At 38.5% G+C, this 23,823-nt stretch overlaps 1 protein-coding gene across 9 annotated transcripts in view; it reads right to left on the reverse strand.

The window, feature by feature from the left end:
- Window positions 1-302: 302 nt before the first annotated feature.
- The window catches only part of MCF2L (MCF.2 cell line derived transforming sequence like), a 156,304-nt gene continuing 132,783 nt past the window's right edge, over window positions 303-23,823 (reverse strand). For 5 of the 9 annotated variants that reach the window (XM_027884620.1, XM_027884623.1, XM_027884624.1 and 2 more), the window contains 24 exons: window positions 23,046-23,165; window positions 21,982-22,173; window positions 21,575-21,766; window positions 20,682-20,841; window positions 20,469-20,536; window positions 19,356-19,432; window positions 18,254-18,320; window positions 14,589-14,704; window positions 13,748-13,817; window positions 12,581-12,673; window positions 12,355-12,447; window positions 11,453-11,578; window positions 10,528-10,749; window positions 9,881-9,973; window positions 9,269-9,347; window positions 9,073-9,139; window positions 7,681-7,796; window positions 6,942-7,028; window positions 6,040-6,099; window positions 5,617-5,691; window positions 2,141-2,268; window positions 1,408-1,520; window positions 1,174-1,277; window positions 303-1,049 (listed from right to left, as the gene is read on the reverse strand). In XM_027884620.1, coding sequence (XP_027740421.1) covers window positions 955-1,049; window positions 1,174-1,277; window positions 1,408-1,520; window positions 2,141-2,268; window positions 5,617-5,691; window positions 6,040-6,099; window positions 6,942-7,028; window positions 7,681-7,796; window positions 9,073-9,139; window positions 9,269-9,347; window positions 9,881-9,973; window positions 10,528-10,749; window positions 11,453-11,578; window positions 12,355-12,447; window positions 12,581-12,673; window positions 13,748-13,817; window positions 14,589-14,704; window positions 18,254-18,320; window positions 19,356-19,432; window positions 20,469-20,536; window positions 20,682-20,841; window positions 21,575-21,766; window positions 21,982-22,173; window positions 23,046-23,165 — 2,613 coding nt within the window. In that variant the 3' untranslated portion in view covers window positions 303-954. The remainder of the gene's footprint in view (window positions 1,050-1,173; window positions 1,278-1,407; window positions 1,521-2,140; window positions 2,269-5,616; window positions 5,692-6,039; window positions 6,100-6,941; window positions 7,029-7,680; window positions 7,797-9,072; window positions 9,140-9,268; window positions 9,348-9,880; window positions 9,974-10,527; window positions 10,750-11,452; window positions 11,579-12,354; window positions 12,448-12,580; window positions 12,674-13,747; window positions 13,818-14,588; window positions 14,705-18,253; window positions 18,321-19,355; window positions 19,433-20,468; window positions 20,537-20,681; window positions 20,842-21,574; window positions 21,767-21,981; window positions 22,174-23,045; window positions 23,166-23,823) is intronic. The other 4 variants (XM_027884628.1, XM_027884629.1, XM_027884622.1 and 1 more) reach the window with 3 other exon arrangements.

The raw sequence follows: 23,823 nt of genomic DNA on the forward strand, positions 1-23,823 counted from the left end.
AGCCTTCATAGATTTAACTGAAGGAAGGCTTTTGACCCACAGTGCAGCCACAATAGTTTACCCTGCTTGTAACTGCACGTTAATTGTGAGAGCTGAAAATAACCATGCAATTACCATTTATTAAAAAAATCATTTAGTGAATAAGAACATTTGCGTATCGTTGTGCATCCATGTAAGGAAAAAGATACTATTAAATTGCCAAGGCTATGTAAACACAGTGATCTTGGTAAAGAATTTGGTTGTGAGACCAAAATACCTCAGAAAAGAGCTATACCATTGCATAAATCATTAAAAGGTTGGAAAGGATAAAATAATAGTTTCTCTTGATGCTGTTGTGGTCAGTGAATTGGTCATATCTGCATCCCAGTCTCTAGGGAGCAGATGAATACCCTGAAGACCCAAGATAAAAGAGTGAACCAAACCTCCTCCGTCATTGCTGTAAGAGTCCCATTCACCTCATTGACCGAGGTATGTCCCTGGAGAAAAGGGTTTTTGGGGACAAGCAACTGTAAACTTGGATTTTATTTTCCTCATGCTTATCCTGTAGAGTGGTTGCTGTGTTATTAGTTTACAATGAGCATTTAGCACTGAACACATTTTGTTTGTCCACATTCAGATTCTGGCTGTTACGAAATCAAATTTCGGTTCTGCAGAAACCTGATTGTGTATCAAGGAGAAAATGCGTTTTATGCTAACAGCTTGGCAGCTTCAGACTTCAGAGCATAAACCTCTACAAAACCCTATTGCAAATCGTTTAACTTTTATTTACAACTTCACATTCCATGCACTTTTCATTGGGATCTTCTGTGAGAACCTGTAAAAGTCACCACTAAAAATACTCGGAGCTGGTAACACAGAATTGGTGGTTCTCCGATGGAGTCCGATGTCCATAATGCGGCAGCAAATGACAGTCTCCAAATTTACCTTCCATGAAAGTGGAATGAAAACTTCCTATTAGCTCTTTATGTCGGAGAAGCTGGTACTGCTGACGTTGCAGCTATCGCTGCAACTTGATGATGTGCTCAAAGTGCTGGAGGCAGTGCCTGATTCTGGAATAAAAGGGAAAAAAAAAATCACCACACGAAAATACTATATAGTGCTTGTTTTTCATTACTTTCTTTGATAATAGGAATCTCCAGAGACACAGTAATCTCATTTAAAATAAATACCTACCAGAGCTGCTCAAAGACTGAGCTGATTTTGAATTGCCTATGAGCATCAGCACAATGTTTGCTGGGATCCAGCCTTCTCTACCAGTGCTCAGGTTCTTTACATACCTAAAAGATATATAAAAATAAAATTAGGATTCCAATCACATCATTTGATGCCTTTGGAAGTTTTGCCCTAAACATCTGCCTTCCAAACACAGTTCTGCGTATAAAAATTCCCAAACACAGATCTGCGTACCAAAGTCCATCCTCCCCTTCACGAATCAGTTGAACTAGATCTCCACTTTTCACTGTAAATTCTTCAGAAACTCCTTTCTCATAATCAGTCACAACTGTATATTTACCAGGAGTCTAAATGCACACAGAGGAAAAACAAACAAATTATTTCTATTGAGTACTTTAAGGTATGTTGCAGATTTTGTTATGAAATTATAGTACTTTTCCCTTCTTTCTCATGCACCTACATGCTGAAGAGGGTGTAAATATACATACTGAGGCAGTAAAACTCTGATTGATTACATGCAAATTCAGTACATGAATTCTCACACCCTGAAAAACATTCAGTGTCATGCTTCTATTACAACAATTAATTCATATGTCTACAGAAAACAAAATCAAAAGAAAAAACCCCAACAATACCAAGCTGGCAAACTCATGACATGATGTACATGTCGAGACCTATTGACATAGTAGCTGATCATGTCATCACTTGACTGCTGTAGCATGGCATAAGCAGACACAACTCACTAGTCTGCAGGTATGCAAAGGCACAGATGGACCTTCCCAATTTACAAACACAGGGCTGATTTCGGAGAAGGGGATCTTCTCCATTGCCCTAGGAATTTTGCCCAGCTGAGCATTTCAAGGCAGACCTTTCCCGTCCAGCAAGCTTCAAAAGCATTCCTGTACATTGCCACACACAGTGCATCGGTATTGCTTGCTTAGCTCAAGAGGAAAGCATTCCTGGTTACCAGCTTCATCTCGCCTCCCCCTCCTCCTCCTTCTTCCTCCGCATCCGATGAATTCAGTGGTTCTTCAGCACTAGACCAGCCATCATTTTCTTCAGATGCATCAAGAGAATGGGATGGTTTGGCCCAACCTTGCAGAATAAACAGCTGTTAACTTAGGAGCGGTGAGCCACCGACTGGGAGGAACGTTCTTCCCACTGAAAAGCTCTTAAAGCAATCAACATGAACAGGAGAAAAACTGTGCAGAGGGAAGTTATTACAGTCACTGGGTGAAATTCATTGCTGGCAAAAGCTGGCCTGTTTCCATCAGAGTAAGTAGAGTTGTGGCAATGCACAGCTGTGAATTTGGCCCTTTGGATTTATATAAAGAGAAACAAATGGAGAGAATGCAAATCCACAACTAAAAACCAAATATATATAAATATTTGTATAATAAATATATATTATACAAAGATAAATGGTGGATAGATACTCTTTTTCTTGGGAGGAGATATAAGACAGGAAGGTACACTTTCTGGGAAGAGGTTGAACATGAAGGGGTGTCACCCAAAGCAACCTAAATAGCCTGATGGAATAAGAGATTAATGGGGAATGCCTCCTTCAAACCCTTAAGCCCTTAGAGCTGTCAAGAAATTCAACACAAGCTACAAGTACTGTGTACTTCATCTGATGAGGTAGCTCTTTATTTAAGAGTGTTCAGGCTGACACAAGGATACTTAAGCACACTGAGTTACCTTGGTGTTAAGTCACTGCACCAAACACTACAAGAACAATCTGCCGCCTGTCATTTATTGCTTATTCTCTCTTGGGGTGAAGTATTTCATTTATTTATAAAGCTGAATCATATCCAGAGTGCAGAAAATCCTTTTCCAAATAAAAGTACAGTAAGTTTTTAGTGGGATGCTTTATATTGATGTCAGCAGCTGCTAATAAATGTGTCAAGCTCATTATGAAAAAAAAGTCATAATTAAAGAGACAAATATTTGTAAGATTTTGTTTCAAGCCAAATAGTAACAACAATGTAACTCAATGAAAAGAATGAAAGGAAGAACAAACCTCCCACTTTTATGTAACTATTAGTTAAGTTGAGAAAGCACCAGCATTTCGGCTCTTCATCGCTTCCAAGGCTGGTCATGCCAGTGCATGAGGAAAAAACTGAACATCAGAGTAAAGCCAAAGAAATCTAAGAATCATAGAATCAAATCACACCCAGAGCACACCAAATGGAGTGGGATTTTTACCTCGCCTGCGCTGCTGGATGACCTGCACTAGATTAGAAGTACTGACCCATTTGGCCCTGTCCAGGGTTAAGAATGAACTTCCATCTGTGAAGAAACTGAGTAATAAACTCCTGCTGTATTCCATGGAAATTTCCTTGGAAGCTTACATCGTCTAGTTGGTTTGCTGGACACAGATAAAACCCTTTCCTTTACTTCCAAGTTAAGGACAAAGCAAACCCCCCCCCCCCCCCCCCCGATTTCTCATAACTTTCTCAAGCTCTCACTAGAAACAGAACCAATGAGTTGCAAAAAACAAAGGGAAACCACTAAAGTTCTCTGCCTGTAGCCTCATACTCACTGGCCCGCTGATCTGGTAAATTTTGTGTAACAGCTCTTGTTCTTCAGCCTTTTCTTTCCTTATACTGTGTTGATGTTCTAAGAGCAGACTGGCCTGATCTGCCATAGCAACGACACTCCTCCTCATGCAAGCTGGCACTCTGTTATTAACAACTCTATATAAAAGGCCATCTCATCCTGGGAAGGGAAGTGTCACTATGGGCACTGAAATTATGCCTGCACATTCCATGTGTATGTGTGTATTCTGCATGGTGTGACTAAATCAGAGCTCCCTATAAAGGCAGGAAAGGAAAGAAAATGACAGGTAGTGTCGAGAAAAGACAAGGTTATGCAGAAATGAGTTTTACATATGATTGGTGCCAGGAAAACCAAGAACTCATTACACCCTTCTCTTCAGAAACAGTCTCAAGTTTCTTCACAGAGCTATGACCAGCCTACAACATGTGATTCTGACACTACATTATTTTCCCCGAGCTCACTGCATGTAATTCAGAGCAATACAGCAGTGAAAGGAAATCAGTGGGGGCAACGCACTGTGCACTGGGAAGCTGTGACCATCATCTGGTGTTTCACCTCAAAATGCCTGGGTCAGCTGCTTGCTTATCTCTCTTTGAACTGGGGAAGGAGAAGAGATAAAGCATCAGAAAAAAGGTCGAAAGGTGCAAGACAAAGAGGAGGTAGTAGATGTTTTAAACTCGTTTACTTGGTTTAGCAGTTTCATGAAGTGCAAGGCACTGGGACAGAACAGCAAATCAGACAACCCTATTCCAAGGACCCAATAATTTTACTGTAAACTAGCAAAGATCAAGGACTCTTCCTTGGAAAATTCCAGCATCTCTGGAAAGGGCCATAAACCGCTCTTTTCCTCCAGACAGCATTTCTGAGCCCTCAGGATTTCTATCGTACCTGGAGATCTGAGAGTTTTGACTGCTACCTGCAGAAAATCAACACTGCAACTCATATCCACCTCTCTGGTGTTTCTGCATGTGTGTGTCCAGCCCAGGACTGCTTTCTGCTCAGATAAGGTGACTGGTGTTGCATAGTTGCACAGCAGCTGAACCTGCATTTCCACACGTAAGACAAAGACTTTGGAAACCTGGAGAGGAGGTTGATGGTAGAGGTTGAAACAACTTCACCTTTAGATGAATATTTTCTAAAAGACATGGTGGTGGAAAGAGACAGGAAGAGGAGGACTGCTCTCCTTGTCCTGTCTAGTGAATTAGCCCTAGGGATTTGTACTGAAACCTTCACTAACAGCCTTATTGGTCATTTAATTGAACTGCTTTTCTATTCTCTGCTTAGCTGTGAGCTGAGGGGACAGGAGGCAAACTGCTGCAAAGGGTTCAACTTTGGTCATCTGGGGTTCACAGGGTGGTGAGAATTGCTCACTATCACCCAAAGAAAGATGCAATAGGGCAGTGACTACAGTAATAAATGCAGATCTAAAATGGAAATTCCACATGACAGTGATCTGGGTACATGAGTTTCAGATTTTTTTCTCTTGTTTTAGAAGTTAAATCCTTTCCACAAGGGGCACATCCTTTCCACAGAAGGATGCTAACACATGGAAAACCATGTGTCTCATAGCAACTGGACACCGCTGTAAGTCCATTAAACGCCCAGCTTCTGATTATTTCTTCAGTAGCAGATCTCTTTTCCACTGTATTCTCCTAAAAACTAGTTAACCATATGCTACTTTATTTGATACCAAGTTAAAACTTCAACTGGTTTTGCTATCAAAAACAGTGTATACAGAACCTGAAAGATCCACTTGGAAGAACAACTGATATCCACACTGCTGCACACAACAGCACCATACAGGTATCCCCAGCACTCTGATGTAACATATTACATGAGGGATGTGTGGATATTTGAGGAGTACAAGATGTGGTATCACTGTACCTCTTAAACCAAAAGGAGTTGGGTCACTCACTACTTCATGCCGTTTAGCTTTTTTGTCAGGACTGGTAGGAGAAGCTGCAGGAGGATGAATAGGCAAAAAAAACAGAAAGAGATATTGAAGAATTGGAAAAAAGAGAATAAGTGGATTGCATGCTAAATACCTTTGAGTTTACACTGGAAAACAAGCGGATTTCTGTAATCTAATTTTAGTTGTCACTGTTCCATTGCAGAAGAACGAATTAATTATTTAAAAGTAATTATTTGAAGATAAATTGACAAATTTATTTTACAATAATAGATGAAAATATCTGCAAACTTTTCTAAATGAACTAGACATCAATTGAGTACAATTAACTTCAATTTTAGACAAACATTTCCAAATTAAGCAATCATTTTTATAGAAATCTAGTGCTACAGCAATACCTGGTCCTGTAAGAAGGATCATTGGCAATGTCTGGCTTTTAGCAGAAGGAGATGGAGTTTCTGTCAAGGCAAGCATGGGATATTAGTGCTCACCTCATTAGCATTAGATATACAACCCTAGAGTCTCTCCAGAAAGAACTCAAAGGTAATCAGGTTTTAAACAGCCATTCTGTAAAGATGTTTTTGGGGAAAAAAAAAAATCATGCTTTTGAACAAGTGCCATCATCTTAATGTAATTCAGACTGTTCAAAGACAGCTGATCAAAGCAAGAAGTAACTGTACCAGTGCGATTACTTGGCAGGAGGAAGCAAGAAAGGTCTCAGACTCCTATTGCCTGTTTTAGAAAAAAGGAAGTAAAGACCATATCTGGAAGAATAGAGAAATTCGTATTTATTTTTCTATTCAGGAAAACAACATTGTCAGCCATACTCTGCTGTAGTTACGCTTTGGGAGTTTTGTTACAAAGGATGCCAATACAGAAATACTCTATAAAACCTTGATTCCTTTTTGCCAAGTACAAGTGCATTTGGGGCAGATCCACTGAAGCTAGAAGCAGGCCAGGTGTCTGATCAGATGACAACTTCCTTCCTCTAGTTTTTCTACAGGAATGGGGCACTCCTTCTTTGGCCTTGACAGTGAGATTGGAGATACTGGAAATTGCACTCCTTCCCTTGCATCTCCAACAGCCTCACTTCTCCCAGCTGCATCTCCCCCTCCCACTCTGCAGCTGCTTTCTCTTGAAATCATCTCCCCGTCAGAGGCACTGACTTAGGAACCTAGCTTGACCTCAGAAGAACAAGCTAGTGTGTACACTCAAAACCTATCACACTACACAGCACATATAAGGTGATACTTCAATTACAGTCTTACACAGAAGACAGTCTAGTTCTATTAAAAGTTACCTTTCTGACTTTTCAGGTTAGTAAAGCCCTGCAGCGTAAAGCGCTTTTTTGACAGTACAGAGCATTCTGAGGTAGAGCTACTGTTGTCTATAAAGGAAGAAAGAGACACAGAAAGAAAAGATAGAAGGCCATGAAAAGATCAAGGCAAAAAGTCTTTTGCAGCCCTGCCAGGGAACTTGCATGTTAGGAAGAGAAAGGACAAATGAAAGTCCAGGTACAACATGTGCGGCCAGTTGTTCTTGCGGTGCAGGACCTTGTACTGCCACTGGTTCAGTAAATAATTTCCATGATTGGAACACAATCAAAGAGAAAAAACAAAACAAAACCAACCTCTTTAGAACAGGTAATGCCAATAAATTTATCCAGAGGAAGAGAACCCTGCGAAGCTGGGCAGCTCTAAGCGAAGACGTGTTGCAGACTTCGGCCTCATAACAACAGTTCCCATCTGCTTTTGGCTACCATTCATTCAAGATGCCTTTGGGCCTGTCCACACCACGCACTGGAGTGCAGAAATCAAGTCCAAGCTAAGGGTAGATGGGACCAACATGCTGGTGTAGTGTGGGCAGCACTTTTTTGGTGGGCTGCCTTAGGGTTGAAAGCAGCAAAGCCCTGCTTATTGAGGAGTCATGCTGCCTCCCTGCACTACCGTGGCTACTCTGCTGGTGGATCTGCCTGTGTGCCTGCAGTGCAAGGCATGCTTGTCACAATTAAAGACGACGACACGTACGTGTAAACTCACCTTTGCCTTTCTCAGGGTACTTTGGTAATGCTGTAGTGACATAACCTTCCAGACTTGTGAGATCAGCTTTTTTCTCCTCCATTTTTTTGGTATTTCTGATGTGGTTTCGTGAAGGACTGTTTATTGGAAGAAAATTAAGACCATCAATCCATTTCTAGTAAATGTGGGTCTGAACAGGGGTGAGGACCTTAAGTCACAGCTTGTCTTTTACATATAGATATATAGGCTGAAAAACATTTATTTGCTACTTCCCAAATCATAGCTTCCAGGACTGAGAAAGTAATTGGTGATTGTGCATTTAAAGACCATGAGCACATACAAATGAGAAACACCTCTCCTAACTGGCTGAAATTGCATGTACTGTGGCAGTGGGAGCTACTGAGAAGATGGCTCAGGACAGCTTCCACTCATTTGCAGCCTACAGGTTCCTCCTGAACATATTAGGGGGAAAAAAGGAGAAAGATAAAGGAGCTGCCTCTCGGAAGCTCTTAACACAGGAGCAGATGAAGGATGGACAAAGTCCTCGGGCTGGATCTCGCAGCTGGACTCCCATCACACCTCCATTTGGGAATGGAATAGAGAAAGATACTCTGCAAATACTATATATTTGGGAAATTCTTCCTGAGCAATAAGTAGATGCATAAAAGATGCAGTGTAGAGAGTTACCAATACATATTTGAGCACACACCCTGTGGAAACTGAAGACAGGAGCACACAGGCTCATGGGTGGATAGACAGATAAACACATGAAAAAACAAAGTGAGTAGCAGCGAAGGGGTGTCAGACAAGGACAGAGCAGCAGGTAAGGGACAAAAGAATATACAGGTTGGTTTGGTGAAGGATGGAAAAGAATAAAAGCTTGACTCAGAAGTTGGGACACTGGAAGAATTTACATGTCATTTAGGTAAAAAAAAAAAAAGGAAAATTGGAAGAAGAGAACAAGGGACAGAGAAAAGATGATGTCCCAAAAAAAGACAAAAAGGAAGGTTACATTGGACATTGGAAAAAGAAGAAAAAATTAATCCATATGAAAGAAAAGAACAAAGAAGGAGTAAAAGGTTGCTCCATAAAACTCTTATCTGGACTGTAACGTATATTAATTAGCTGTTCAACAAGCAGACCCGTAATATCACCAGGATTTTGACTGGCATAGGAAATGACTTTTCTGGATTGTTCTCTATCAACTGGCAAAGCCCAAGTCATTGCTACTCAGTTTAGCAGTTCTGGATATGTATAAAATCAAAGCTCTATAGCTTTATAGTACTAAGAGAACTAAAAAGCCTTAAAACACAGGGACCAGTATTAAGGGACAGGAGTAATGAAGTAATGCAAACCAGATGTATTAGTGTATTTACAAGACAGCCAGGCTGATTTGACAACATATATACTTACCTTGCACAAGATGATGCTGGTAGAGGTAAGCTCTGTGTGTGCTCTAGTGTCCTGTGCTGACTAGCTTCTGTAATGGAGGAAAGAAAAAGAACTATTAAAATAGATCCGTGTCCTACACAGGGAAGATATACTGGGAAGGATTTGAAGTTCAAAAAGAAAACAGATTAAATATATTTGTATCTCCAAAATACTTTACCTCTGCATGCCTGCAGTTGACTCGTCAGCACTTTTCTTATTTCATTTACCCAAGTAGCTTTAACTTCAGGGGTTGGTGCCTACCCCAAAAAAAAAAAAAAAATCAGCCATCAAGCACAGAATACTTATTATACAAATAGCTGGATGCCAAAGCATAGCCTCAGAGGAATTTTTCCAGAGGTGCAGACAAAACTCCCTCTCTAGTCCTTCTGTGAATAGAAACTAGTTATAGCATCTGCAACATGCTGAGGGAGAGGCTATGCATGTGTGACAATCAAACCCCACCTCCCAAGCCATCCACTTGGGTTGGCAGTCAACAGAGTTGGGCAACAGCTGGCCCAAGCCAGTGGCAGCTGTAGTAATGGTGTATTCAGTATCCTCCATGGATATTGTAAAATGTGATTAGTTTTTCCCCCAGGAGACTCTTCAATTGAAATAAATTATGAAACTACCTTATGAATTAATCTGGTGGTGCTTTGGGTGTTTTTTCCTACATTTCCTCATTGCAGTCTTTTTTTTTTTTTTTTTTTTTTTTTTTTTTTTTTTTTTTTTTTTTTTTTTTTTTTTTTTTTTTTTTTTTTTTTTTTTTTACGCAGTGGCACGTATTATTTACCTGTATAATGTAAACTTCTTCCCTTGCATTATACCAGATTTCAAATTTTTTTGCATCACCTTTGACATTTTCTGTTATTCCAACTGCAGCCATCTGGAAGCAAAGAGAACAGAAGTTCACCACATTGTAATTATGGTAAGAACAGAAGCAGGAGGATACTAGCATTCTTTGGTACCCTATTTCTGAAAAGGAAAACCAGATTTGGCTTCTTGCTCAAAGAAAAACAATAACATCTCACCTGCATGTTGGACACAAGAGATTTAGTGCTTTAGTACTGGCTATCTTGTAGGAAAGAAAGGTTTAGGTACATTACATTGAGACTGACTTATAAGATATCTCTTAAAACCCAAACCATGGACTTCTTACATCTTATACTACCCTGCTCTACATTTACTGTGTGATAATTGCACCTGCCTTTCAGCTGCCCTATTACCCTTTGGATTTTCTCGAAGGATCTTTTCCCCCTGCCATCTAACAGACAGCAACACAAAATAACACAGACCTGCAGCACCAGTCAGGTTTGCCTGAAAGAGTGAAGTTCTCAGTGCAATGCTGCAACACAGCTTTGCAGAGAAAGATTAGAATGTTGTACTACTGCAGGCTAAGCCCTCAGTACCTCGACCTTGCTGGACTGTTTGGTGTCTTACATTTAAGGAGTGTTTGTAGCTGTAAGAAGGTGCTTTCTCATATCCCTCTCCATTTTCTTCTCGCTTTTTACAGAACAGCACTGCTTTCTCATGGAGGAAGAGGTGTCGCTGCATTGGCTTGAAACGTGCCAAATCTTTCACCTTCGCGTGACCCTTTTTATGATCAGTCCAGACATTGAAGGATCCCTGCATTAAAAGCTTGCCCAGCTCATTCAGGTTTCCCTGGAACAAAAGAAGTGACATTTATAACTACAAAGAGATAACATCGAACCAAAACACACATTCTGAACAGGTCCTCGCAAGTCTGTCATTCCAAGTAATCTCTCACATCAGTGTTTATGTTGGATTTGGAAATGTAATAAAAATAAAGTCAGTGTTGGATTTTTACACATAATTTTCATTGGCTAACACTGTTCAGGCAGGATTTTACGATCAAGAGTACCAATAGCAGAGATACAGAGAACTACACACAGAGAGAGGGGGAAGCACAGTACACATATTGGATTGTTTGGGGTTTTTTCGCCAAACTCTGCTCCAAAGCTACTTACACAGTCTCTTAGCTTTTGTTATATTCTGTAATTGGAAGTTTTGGGTGTATTTTCACACACAGATATAAAAACTTAGTAGCAACTCCCATTTGGCAGTAGCCTAAAACACTCTTCGTGACAGTTTTCAGTTTCTAACTCAGTGTCAAGTAAATCAAAGAAAAAAACTTGGGTCAATACAGCAAAATATTACTCATAGCAAAGAAACTTCAGAAGAGTATAGAGAGATCCATTTTCCATTATTTTCATTACATAATACAGTTTAAAGGCACCTTTTGTAAAACTTCTCATTATTAGTACACACTATAGGGTATGCTTTACATACATCTAAGAAAGAAATGAAAAGAAAATAAAAAGTAAGTAAAAATACTGCTACTCACATCGTAGCCTGTAATGGCTATCTGGTGCATAGAATCATTAACTGCCTTAAGAATGCCCAGTATAGAAGTCAGTGCTTCTTGAAGATCTTCAGCACCTTCACAGTTCTTACTGTACTTCAGCATTTCCTGAGTGGAAAGGAATGCCAACATACTTAGCTTTGGAAACAGCAGCAACTAGGAATGTTCAATTTTTAGCACTCAGTGTGGGAAATCCTCTCTTTACACAAGCTTAAATGTAATTGATTCTTTAAAAGCTGTTAACAGCTCAGTTTTAACTCAAGAATAAATGTGGCCTGAGGCAAATTTTTTAAGCTACTGTCAAATATAACCATTGAAATATGTGTCTGTGTGAGAAATAGTTCTTACTTCATACATGGCAAAACATTATACATTAATTTGAATAAATTTATGATATTACACTGCTCTCATTTTGCTCTCTCAGTATAGCATGTTAATGTGAATGACAACAGCATCCTTCATAAAAACACCACACAGGGCTGTCTGTCAAGTGGGTTTCCTAGAACCCAGCAAGTTCCCAAGGCAAGTTCCTCCCAAATGGTGGGGTGCTAGGACTGAATAGTAATAAGTACTTCAGATATTCTTTTCTTTGTTGCAAAGGTTTCTTGGTCCTTCTGTTTCCCCTCATCAACTTTTCGTTCTTCTCTTCAGCAGAAATCTATGGGCAAAAGTAGTTACACAAGGTGTCTCTGTGCAACATTTGCTTACTACCGGTTTTTTGAGTAAAAGAAAAAAGAACTGTGTTGAAAGCTGATGGACTAGGATTTATCTGTTTCCATTTATATATCCATATATCCATAACTACTAATTTTTAGATTTGTCTTCAGCAGGCTGAGAGAAGTAGCATTTAAAAATACAAATGTATATAGTTCAGTAACACATACCTTTAGCAAGAGTTGGTATTTGGTTATTCTTTGAACAGGTTTCAGTAAGTATGAGTCCAAACTGAGTTTGTGATCCAGTTTCCTTTGACATTCCTGTAATCAGTGTTGGATTTCAATACTTGTGTTATTTGTTCTTGAGATGATTAAGTAAAAATAAACCAAACAAAAAACCCAGACCCCAACAATATCAAACCCATCATTATTTTAGGGATTCAAGCAAGCATACCTGAAAGAATACAGAATCTGAAAACTGCCTCCACAAACTTTCAGATCGAGGTTTATTTTGACAGTATTTCTCATAAATCTGGAAATCTTCCATCTGGAATTGGGGACACAAGCAAAAAGTTAATAAATTCTTGTGACTTTAATAGACAAAGTTCATAAGAATTTTTTTCATAATCACTAATGTTATGAAAAACCCCCCCACCAACAAAAATTGAATCATTGTTTTTTGCTTGAGATGCCTCAAGGAATTGCAAAATCACCAATTTTGTAATGGCTCCTAATTTGGTACTTGGAACAACAGAATAAAATGTTCCCAATAGTGTTTTGCTTCAGTTAAATGTTAAGCATCTTACAAAGAAGTATATATTGTTTTTACAAATATATTTCTACTACAATATGAAAAATATTTTTATGAATGCCCAACCTTGAGTCCCTCTGTGCAATGTTTTTTAAAGACTTTGTCCTTTTTCTTTATTTTCATTTCAGGAATGTGTTTTTCACTGGGAGTTACACTAAGGTAGATCAAGCAGTTTGTTTCCCCTTATCACTTTGGCAACTAAATAGCATGACTTCAGCACTTGTTGAAAGGAAAAGGAAATAAATACTGTTGAAAATGCCATAGTAACCTTAGCTATAAATGAAAGACCAGGTAGGAAATCAGCTGATACAGAAGTACCTCTGTCCCTCTGTTTTAGGAAACTGCATCTCCATGGATGCCAGTAAATAGAAGGAGTAGGGATTGCTCCTCCCAGGAGCTTTAGAGCATCCATAGATAGCAAAAACAGGAGATTGATTTCCATAAACACATTCGTATTTAGCCTGTAGTACTGAGACTCATTGTTTAATAAATCCTAAATTGAAAGAGTTTAATTTTGTCATAGCTTTCTATATTTTTATATTTCTCTATATTTTGTCAAAGCTTTCTATATTTTGGACTTACTCCGTTGAGATGTACTCTTTAAAGAAAACAGGAAAGAATGATAACAACACTAGAACAAAGAAATCTAACCAAGTAAACAAACCATTTAATATTAATATTCTCAACCTATCACATGCTCAGGACAAACAAAAGGGATGTGGTGGTAATTACTACGTGAAAATCACACTCACACGTTACAGTCCTAGAGAGGCTTATGAGCAAAGTGTCAGCAAAAGATGACACACGTACCTGATCCAGGAAGCACCGTCCTACTAGTTCTGGGTATTCTACATAGTTTTCTAATTCTCTCAAGAATATTCTATGAGGAAGAAGATTTTCTTAGAGCACACGTCAAAAAAAAAGTTATCATAAATGTTCACACTCTTGCAATCCGTTTTTTAAACTTTTGGAAAGAGTTGTAATTCTGTACTATGAAACTAAGCAAAAATTCTTCTAGATCATGTTCTTCAAAAGGGATAGCAAATGAAACCAAACATAATCACCAATTTCTTTTAGCTTACTGTTGCTATAACTGAAATAAAGTATCAGATTCGTGAGGGAAAGGGGATTTTGTTTCCCTGCCTTATGTATTCAGCAGCAGAATTTATACAGTTTAAAGTGTTTGGGTTTTCATTCCAAACACCACAAACCAATCAAACCCCACGTTCCCAAATTTAGAAAAAAGAACCATCACCCAGAAAATCAGTGGTCAAACCCTCCATTCTAGTTTTGTCTGAATAAGAAACAACTATATAATCTGTGGTTTAGAATAATAATTTATTTTCCACAGCAAATATCACAAAAAATTAAAAGAAACCTAAAGAAACCTTAATTAGCTTAGATCCAAGTAACTTGCTTCAGGAAGAGGACCACAATGCAAAATTTTACCTGTGTACTGCAAATATGAAGTTTCACACAGCTTCACTCATCTTTTATAAATATTTTGTTTTGCCTCTTCTATGCAATACAAATGTTGACATACCAGATGGACAAGTAGAACTGGGTAAGGCTCTTTTACCAATTAAAAAAAAATTAAGAAGTAAAGAATCCCATGCAAAAGATATTTTTAGATCTGAATGCAAATCCCCACCTGTTGTGAAAGTGATAAATTTCTTCCATATTCCCAAACAAGATATCCTTCTTATTTTGCAGTTCTGGTGAGATGAGATGAGCCATTAAGGGGTTGTCCATCTCTGCAGCATAACCCTGCAACACAGGAAAGAGGCACGATGATTTTCTCCCTTTACTTGCAGTACTTCCCTCTCTGACATGGCAGTCTGCCTTAAGCCTGACAGCGAAGAAAGAGCTCAGTATTAATCATGAAAGAAGCATACAAATCCTGTTTTTCCATCAGCCCAGTCAGATATACACACAGTTTTTATAGAAAGACACTTTAATAATTCCTGAGATTCTAGTTAAGCAAGGATGAAAAATTTTGCCATCATTTTCACCAAGGAAAGGTTCTGCATTCCCACACTGCTTACAAACTATAGTTTATACTCTTCCTGTTAAGGCTTTACACATCTGAGTTCAAAGCCACAATTCCAGTACACACACAAACCTTCATGCCTCTCTCAGCCATTCCTATGAAGGAACAAGCTGACTGTAGTTATTTCTGCAGGTAACAGAAACCACTGAGCTACAAATCCTATCTTTAAGGCACTTCCAGTAGCTTTGGTACCAAAACTCGTAACTTTAGATTCTGACATCTTCCATTTGTCATATAATCACACACCTGTTTATCTGGCACAGATAAGGACAAGAGAGTACAAAGGTGGCTTTATCCCAGGACTGTGTTCTCCTCTGGTCCCGAGGTCACTAATTGGTGTTCTCTCAATACACTAAAAAACCCCTAAACACTATCCCACCCACCCCCAACCCCAACCCAAACATCCCCAAACAATCAACCAGAAAAGCTGCAAGAATGCTCTAGTATCTGCATTAAAAGCAGATTTCTTAATGTAAGTACATTAAGAAATGTACTCTTGTGGTTTGTGCGCTTTTTTTCAAATTTTTTTAAACACAAGGTGATCATTGCATTAGTCACACTGACTGTAATAAACTACACCAAATTATAACAAACTGACAAATCAAAAGAAGGGACAAGCAAAAGTGCACCTACACTTAGGAATTTCAATTTCTAAGTGTGGTCCAAAGTTCAAAAAGTAGAACTAGCTCATAAAGTCAGCTAACCTGAAGCATGTGGATAGGATAGTGACTAATTTTTTAAAAAAAACCCAGAATCATCCCTTTAAAAACCTTGGTATTTTTTCCTCAATCACCACATTAAAAAAAAACAAACAAAACAAACAGTGGTCTAGGTGAAGATGCTGGAGCTCATAGATAGTTAACTATCAGTCCCACCCTGTATCTCTACCCCAAACAGGAAAATGCAGAGTCTGAAAGATTATAAATAAATAAATTAATAAAATTAATAGAAATGGTACAGCCTTAAAAATTACAAAAATAATCCATATAAAATGAAGCTAAATATTTTTAATGAGGAAAGAACAACTGCAGCCACTATGCAGTTCAGATGAAGAGATGCATGAAGAGAATGATTCACTTCCACTTGAAGTAAAGATGTGCTGAACACAGCAGCATAGTCAGTGTTGGCATAAAGAAGGGATACCTAATTTAGCTGAGGTGAAAAGAAGCCTGACAGAGCAGATTACTTTGAAATTTTGAAAAAACAAAAGCATGAAACCCATGCATTGACAAAAAGCTTTTGTCAATCCTTTTTCCACCTTAGGCTGATGTAGTACTTATTTTTAAAATTTAATATAAAACCTTCACGTTTTACTACCTATGCAGTAGTTGTGTTTTAAGAAAAGAGAGGGCAAGCTACCTTATGCAGCCACAGAGATTATTTAATCTTACTTAAAGAATATATAATGCTTTGCTTAGTCTTTCTTACTAAAAGATTCTGAAATCCTTAATGCTCATCCAAAGATATGACAAGACACGGGTAAGGAAATGTATCTGAAAGCTGTTCTAAAGCATCAAAGTAAATGGAGAAAGGAGCAGAATTCAATACCTAAAACCAGACTAGTCCAATATTTTTTCCCAGTAAAAATTACTGAATTTCATGGACTAAAGGGGGATGATCATGGTTATTAATAAAATAGAAACTATCAAACTTGCATAAAAGTAGTGATAGCAGTTTCCCAATAATCAATCTTGGGAACTACCTTGCTTTTTTTTCCTATCAGAATCCTTGGCAGACAGAAGATGCATGGCAAATAAACATGACATAGTAAGAGGAGACACTGTACCTACAAAGGAGTATGAGGTTATTTTACATGAAAAATTGAAAGATTATAATAATAGGAGAAACAAAGAAACTAGGAGAACAGACAGAATTATGGATTAATACCGAAAGCTGGAAGACTGCCATTGAACCATACCTCAGCATGTACTGACGCAGAATTACTGCTGGCAGACCCACTAACCCCAAGTTCAAGAGAGAGGAATCCTGAATGGCAAGGAGTCACAGAGAAGTGTGCCTGGCATGGTCAGAGAACTGAAAAGTCTGTCACTCTGGCAGAAAATCAAGACAGCTTGGCCTAGCAAGACCAGGTTGCCCTATACTCAATGGAAAACAAGAGTAATACTATGGGAATAGAAAGATCCTGCAGAAAACCTCCAGCAACAGCAGTAAGGACCAAGAATCCTCCAGTTATTCAAGTTTTTGATTCTATGGACTAGAACTGTACACATGGCATTGCATACAAAAGCAGAGAATAAAATTATTATTCAGGTCCACTCCAGACCCATCTTACTTTATTACCACGTAGCAAATGCAAACATCCTAGCGTAAATCAACACTTCTAGCACATGGACTGGGCACAGGACATAAATGCTGTAGGAAGCTGAGCACAAACTAGCAAAACCAGGACAAGAGTCCAAAACCCTCATACAGTACCCTTACTTGAAGGTACATACTCAGAAATTATCAATCCTGGCCAACGACTTAAGACAGTTCCTATCTAGGAGCTTAATATTGGTATGGACAACAAGAGTACTCACTTGGCTCAATTCCAATTCATCCTGACTAAAATAATTCAACACTAGTTATCTACAACATTATCATCCCCTACAGTCAAACTGGACTACAAGAAAATATGACACATCCATATCCGAAGACTTAAACTTGAGGAACAACAGAACAGTGCAGTGTAATTGTGTAAGCAACTCAGCAGTACTGCAGTTGTGCATCCTCAAGTGTGCAGCAAAAGGAGCACCTTTGCTTCCCTGATGATTTCAAATGAGGGTATTACTACAAGGCATTCTGTTCCCACAGCTGTACCCAAGACGTGGAAGATGACAAAGACATGCAAAGAGGGGTGCAAGAAACAAATTTTCTCCTCTGACACAAGATTCTCTCGTTGCAGATTCACATTCTTGTGTGACATATGACCTTCCTGGAGTTGGCCCAAGATTATGGAAAGAATTTTTGCAGGAATTAATGACCATTACAAATCTCAGTATGACCCACCTAAATACTAAGGCATATCTTATTTTCTGCTCAATTTGTGTTTTCTGATAGAAAAAATCTAGTTGTATGAATATTTCTAGAAAAAAAATGTGCATTTCTGCCTCTGTGAAAATAGGAAGAGAAAGAAGAGGTACAATGATCATACTGCTTGACAGGACAAACAGATGCTTTACAGTGGTAAGGAAAACATAAGAGCATCCATGAAATGGGAAAGACAAGTAGATTCACTGACAGCCACAGTGAAATTTAATCTTTACCTCAAGAACACAGAGAAGTTCTTCCACATATGCTCGTTCAGTCTCGATAAGTTCATTAATTACATGCCTGTGGACAAGGAATGACAATTAAGGTGGGCCAATTCACTCATGCAAAGTAATGAGGCAACACTAACGTTGTCTGTGTTTCTACTTTACTTTAGACAGTAAAATTTCCAGGTAATGGAATATGTGATGTCTCATGGATATTTCTATAAGCAGTTGATATATCTTTATTAAGTGATACGTATTTTTAAAACACTTTATATTTCTGAAAATGTGTTTGAACAGAGAAAAAGTAAAATCTTAACAGTAACCGAATTGAAGCTGTGAAGCCTTTTATCATTGTACATACAAACTCTGGTTATGCTGTGTTTGTATTACAGGAGGTGGAGTAGCTGCATAGCATTATCAAATACAAAACTACACTAGTGATTTTAAATTAGAGGCATTTAGGGCACACTTTAAATATCTCAATGCTGTTTTAATTTCCCTAACAGTCAAGCAAGCATGCATTCCCCCAGCCCCCTTCCTTTGTGATTCTGTATGTTGTAACACAAGGTCGTATCAGTAAAAAGATCATATGAATAGCCAGTTTACAGGTGAAAATGCAAGGTCTGCTATATGCATTGCAGGTGCCACCAAGTTATTCCTTTAATAAAAGTGATGCTATTCAGTTTTTATATAAATGATTTTTGGTAACATTTATCAAAACGGGGACTAAAAAGAGTCCAATAAAAAGACAGTCTTAAGGCATGGAGACCAAAACCTCCAATAGATTTACAGAAGGCTTATTACTCAAAACTATGTCATCTCTGAAATGCAAATATGCTGTTACACTGCCATAGCATCACCTCTCTGCAGCAAAGGTAGAGTCTGGTACTACACAAACTATAAATAATGCTGCAGACAGACTGAAATATCTTCCTTTGTGTACAGAGCAGAGTCAATGCACTTCAAAAAGCAATGAGGCTTATTTCAGAGAAGCATCTTATCAAAGATGCTTCCAGAGAAGTGTCTTATCAAATCCTTAGCCAAAATCAGGCTTTGCTGGAACCAAATCAGAAAAAAAAGCACATCTTTTTGCTTATCAAAATATACTTACTGTCGTAACACAGCTAGGTTTTCTTCATCATCCATTGTAGATCCTCCTCTGCTTTGATGCAGTTCAGTCATTTCACTCTAAAGAAAGAAACAAAACAAAACAAAAAAATTATCATGGCATACCATATGGGGGAAAAATGCATTAAAATAGAGAGCTTTGTGCTCAGCTCTCCTAGTATGCCTTTTCACCAGAAAAACTGTACTCCAGTAAAAATTAAGGTAATGTGCAAGAATGCTGCAAAAAAATCCAAGCCATCCTGAAGCTCTTGAAGCACACAACAAGAAGCTCTCCATAAGAGGTCAGTTTAGAAAAGATGGTGGTTCAGAGTCCCTTTTCCAAGAAGGCAACATCAGAGCATCTGCATAATCTTGTAGGCTACACTGGCCTTAGTCTGTTTTCCAAGCTAAAAATAAGGTACCGTGCTAACTTTCTGGTTCCTGACACAGAGATTTGCTCTTAAACTCCTACTGTAATAGCTAAATCTGACTATGGCTTGCTGAAAAAAAAACAAACAAAACGGTTCTGCTTTCCACTCCACCTTGAACTACCTCCGTTCTCCAAATGTTGTCCGTCCTGGTCATGTGGTCCTGCTTTTCTCCTTGCGTTGCCTTTTGCTGAACCTTCACTGAGTTGATTCAACTCTCTAACCCAGTGAGAAACTATATGTTTCCATTGCTGCCATCAGGTTACTTTCCTTGCTGGAGGTGTGGCAGGAAGATCATCCCCACTTGGGAATGGCAACCCATTAGCTCAGGTGAAGCTGTCTTGCAGCCAATGACAACTACCTCTTCACTCTCACCAGTTTTAAGAGTAGCCAATTACTACTGGCAAATAATAAATGTTTCTTGTTCATAGATTTTATATTTTGCTGCCCTTAACGTTTTTCCTGATATTGGCAACTATTTACTTTACCTTCCCTCATACCCAGCCCAGCAACAAAGCAGCCTCTATTTAAACCACACGACTGTTTTAGAGTTACTTCAATAGGGACAATACCATCACTTTTCCAGTAGAATAGCCTCATCCTTCTTGAGAGTTCCTGAATTATGACATTGTATTATGACTTTCTCAAGCAGTACATACATGAAAAATACAAAGGAAAAAAAAAATTACCTTTCCTCTTCTGTAGTTTACTCTCCGAAGAGCACTTTCTGAGTTGGGTACATACTCTCTTTGAAGACCTAAGCACATAAACCAGGATCAAACAACAGTTAAAACTTGATCAGATCTGACACGGATGTTTGCGCCACTGCAAATTATGGCTGAAAGTTTCTTTAAGTTTTTCAGCATAGCACAAAAAAATTAAAGGCTAATACAGTAACTTACCTGGAGAGGTACAAGGAGATTTTACAAATGCTTCAGGTCTCGGTGCAACAGGCTGAACAGGACGTGTCTGCTTAGCTGCCAGTTTCTTAAGACTTATTTGTCTCTTTTGAAACATTTCTTCCATACTTTCTTGCTTCTGGAAAACCTTTTGCACGTGCTCCTACCAGTGCCACAGAAATAAAAAAATAACTTAAAATAATAATTTAAATAATTAATTAAAAATTTTTATTTCCTGTCAGAGACGTATCAACAAGTTATATTGACATTTAGATCATATTGATTTGAAATTGCAATTACTTTTATACCACATATGGAAATACTACCCTAATTCTTGTCTCCTAACAAGGCATAATTTACTGTCATTTAGTACATTTAAAAACTGGAACATCAGTTCATAAAGTATTTTGTATGCTTGTTATAGAGAAATCTGGGATTCAGGTTTTCAATTTTTAAAAAGGAAAAGCTTTTTGACAGTGTCTAAAGGTTCTGTTACATGAAGAGATCAACCAAGAGGAAAAGGGATATATTCTCAAGTTCTTAACAAAAACATCAAAAAACCAAAAGCAGTTACAAAGCAGAAGTGTGCTAACATCAAGGACAGAAAATATCACAGTCTTGCTACATAAAAAAAAAGATACTTCAAATACTTCGGAGGTTTTTTTTTAAAAAGCAATCCTACTGTCTGAAAAAATTGATGTAGTTATTAAAAGACTCTGAAATCCTTAATGCTTATCCACAGATATGACAAGACATAGGTAAGGAAATGTGTAGGCTTTACAGTTCCCAGGTATAACTCCTAGTACTGATTATTTAGCTTTAGCAATGGCAGTACAAGAGAGAAATTCTAAAATAAACAAATGGACACACAGATACACATAAATGTCTTCTGGTACCTTTAGGTCCTCACTGAGGATATGTGCATACTCTCTGTAAATTTTATTCAACTCTTTGATTTTATTGCCAGCACCAGTATCCAGGAATTTCTCGATCTCCTGTAATGCTGATTCTGCACCATCCTGAGACTGACACTTGTCTACTGGCTGTGAAGCCAGCAGATAAATTCCTTCATCACACCACTTCATAGACTAGAAACAGAGAAGAGAAGAGGCTCAGAATGCACCAACGTCAGCATCAAACACTAAGAGGCCTAAAAGACCTCATACTTCTACTTATGACGTGCTCAGCTACTTAAGGACAAAACTTCCAACACATCAAGATAATACTATCTACCATTATGACAACTGGTTGACTGAGGTTTTAGCAAACAAAACGGGAAGCAACTGTTCCATTCAAAATTTACCTTCTCTAATAAGTCATGTAGTTCCAGAGATTTGCTAAGATGATTTCTCCTCCGTTCTATCTCAGTAGTGAAGGCATCACAGAGATGATGAAGTTCAGTGCATTTTGGAATAATGGAGTCCACAGCATAATGATTGCTTTGAATAAAAGCATCACCCTCTGAGGCTAGCATTCTGGCTTTTGCTACAGTTTCCTAAGAAAGCAAGCACTGATTTAGGTAAATCTTTCCTTGGATCAAGGTCAATAAAAAAAAGTCAATATTATTTCTATGCAGTAAAATACGATAAAGAATGCGATAAAGAATACATCTTTAGTGAACAGCTGCCTTGATTAATAAATTAAAGTGATTTCCTGTCTTTCCAGATGCCCGAGAACTTTTATGCCTTCTTCCTTTCTGTACCAGAGTACTTCAGAAGCATTAATAAGTTTAATCATATTCCACCCTGTGAAGTAAACACTATTGTCTTCCTACGTCTTACTCAGCAGCATCCTGTGTGTAAATGTATGCAATCTGGGGTACAGCAGCAATCGGAACATGAATTAAAAAATATCTATCTCAGCCTTAAGAACAATGACCTCACCTAGAGAGCAGTATATTTCACTGTGAAGCACAGATCAGAAAAGGGTTCCCTTTCTACATTGTTCAGGGTGCATGTTCCTGTTGGTCATCTTTTAACATATTGTACATTCAATACACGGCTTTCTAATGTCTAAGATTTAATGAAACAAGTGGCTTTAATAGGAATCGAAGTGGCCCCTTGATCACTAAGTGCAGAACTTGTCTATGTAGACAATTAATTCAATTCTTCAGTGCAGCAATCACACTTTTGTGACTGGTCACCCTGCTCTTCATTAAGGGATGCCCTAGAATTAGTCTCAGATGTAGTCTCAGCTCCAGTGGCTAAAGACATTACTCCAAATTCCTTCTGCATGCTACTGGAAACACTGATTCTGCCCTGTTGTCAACTTAAGCTCTGCTCATAAGACATACTCCACAACCAAATACCATTCCCTTCTGCACATACTTTGTCATAATAGAAATTAAAAGACTTGCAGAGTTCTTACACTTGATTTTTCTTCGAAGTTGGCAAGATCTTTCAAAATATGCTCCACATGCGAACTGCTGTTTCCCACATCTGTGAAAGCAGACAGTCTCTCAGACACAATATCCAAAGCTGCTTTGACCTGAAATGAGACACAGCTACGTATGAATGAAAAGGGTGGCACCTCTCTGGAGTCCCATCAGTTAAATAACTGGTAGCAACTATTTGCAGTCAGGTGACTCAAATTATGCAGTTACTGAGGCACAGAGACAAATCACTTTCTTTGTCAGCCTACCTCTACCCCCAATTCTAAATGAAAACAAATACAAAGAAAAGGCATTAAAGTAATTGTGTTTCCTGGTACTGAAAACAAACCTCAGGAAAACTAATGGAACTCAGGAAACATTTATGATCTTGCTTTTGCCAGATGACAGTGATACAAAGCAAAATTAGGGTCCCCAGCAAAACATGAGGGAAAGGTCCCCACCCGAGCAATTGGTTGAGAGACAGACAGACACACACTTGCAACGGGGTTTCTGAGTGCTGCTCTCATGGAGACATAGTGGCGGTGCTCCGAGATCAACTACACCAGCATAAAGGGACTGTAGATGCCATCAGCATGTGAGTTAAACAACATGAGATCAGAAGCTGGCTGTAAAAATTGTAGCTCAGCCTCCAGCCTCCACCCAGCTTCTCAGAGTGTGGTTGCAAATTCTCACCCACAGTGTTGGAGACAGTTTTTATAAAATTTCAGCCAGAAGGTTTAGTTGAGTCTTGGTTCCATAAAAGGGCCTATTAGC

This window comes from Empidonax traillii, unplaced genomic scaffold (assembly GCF_003031625.1).
Source record: "Empidonax traillii isolate 1590-97213 ecotype Southwest subspecies unplaced genomic scaffold, ASM303162v1 scaffold151:size923898, whole genome shotgun sequence".
Lineage (NCBI taxonomy): Eukaryota > Metazoa > Chordata > Aves > Passeriformes > Tyrannidae > Empidonax > Empidonax traillii.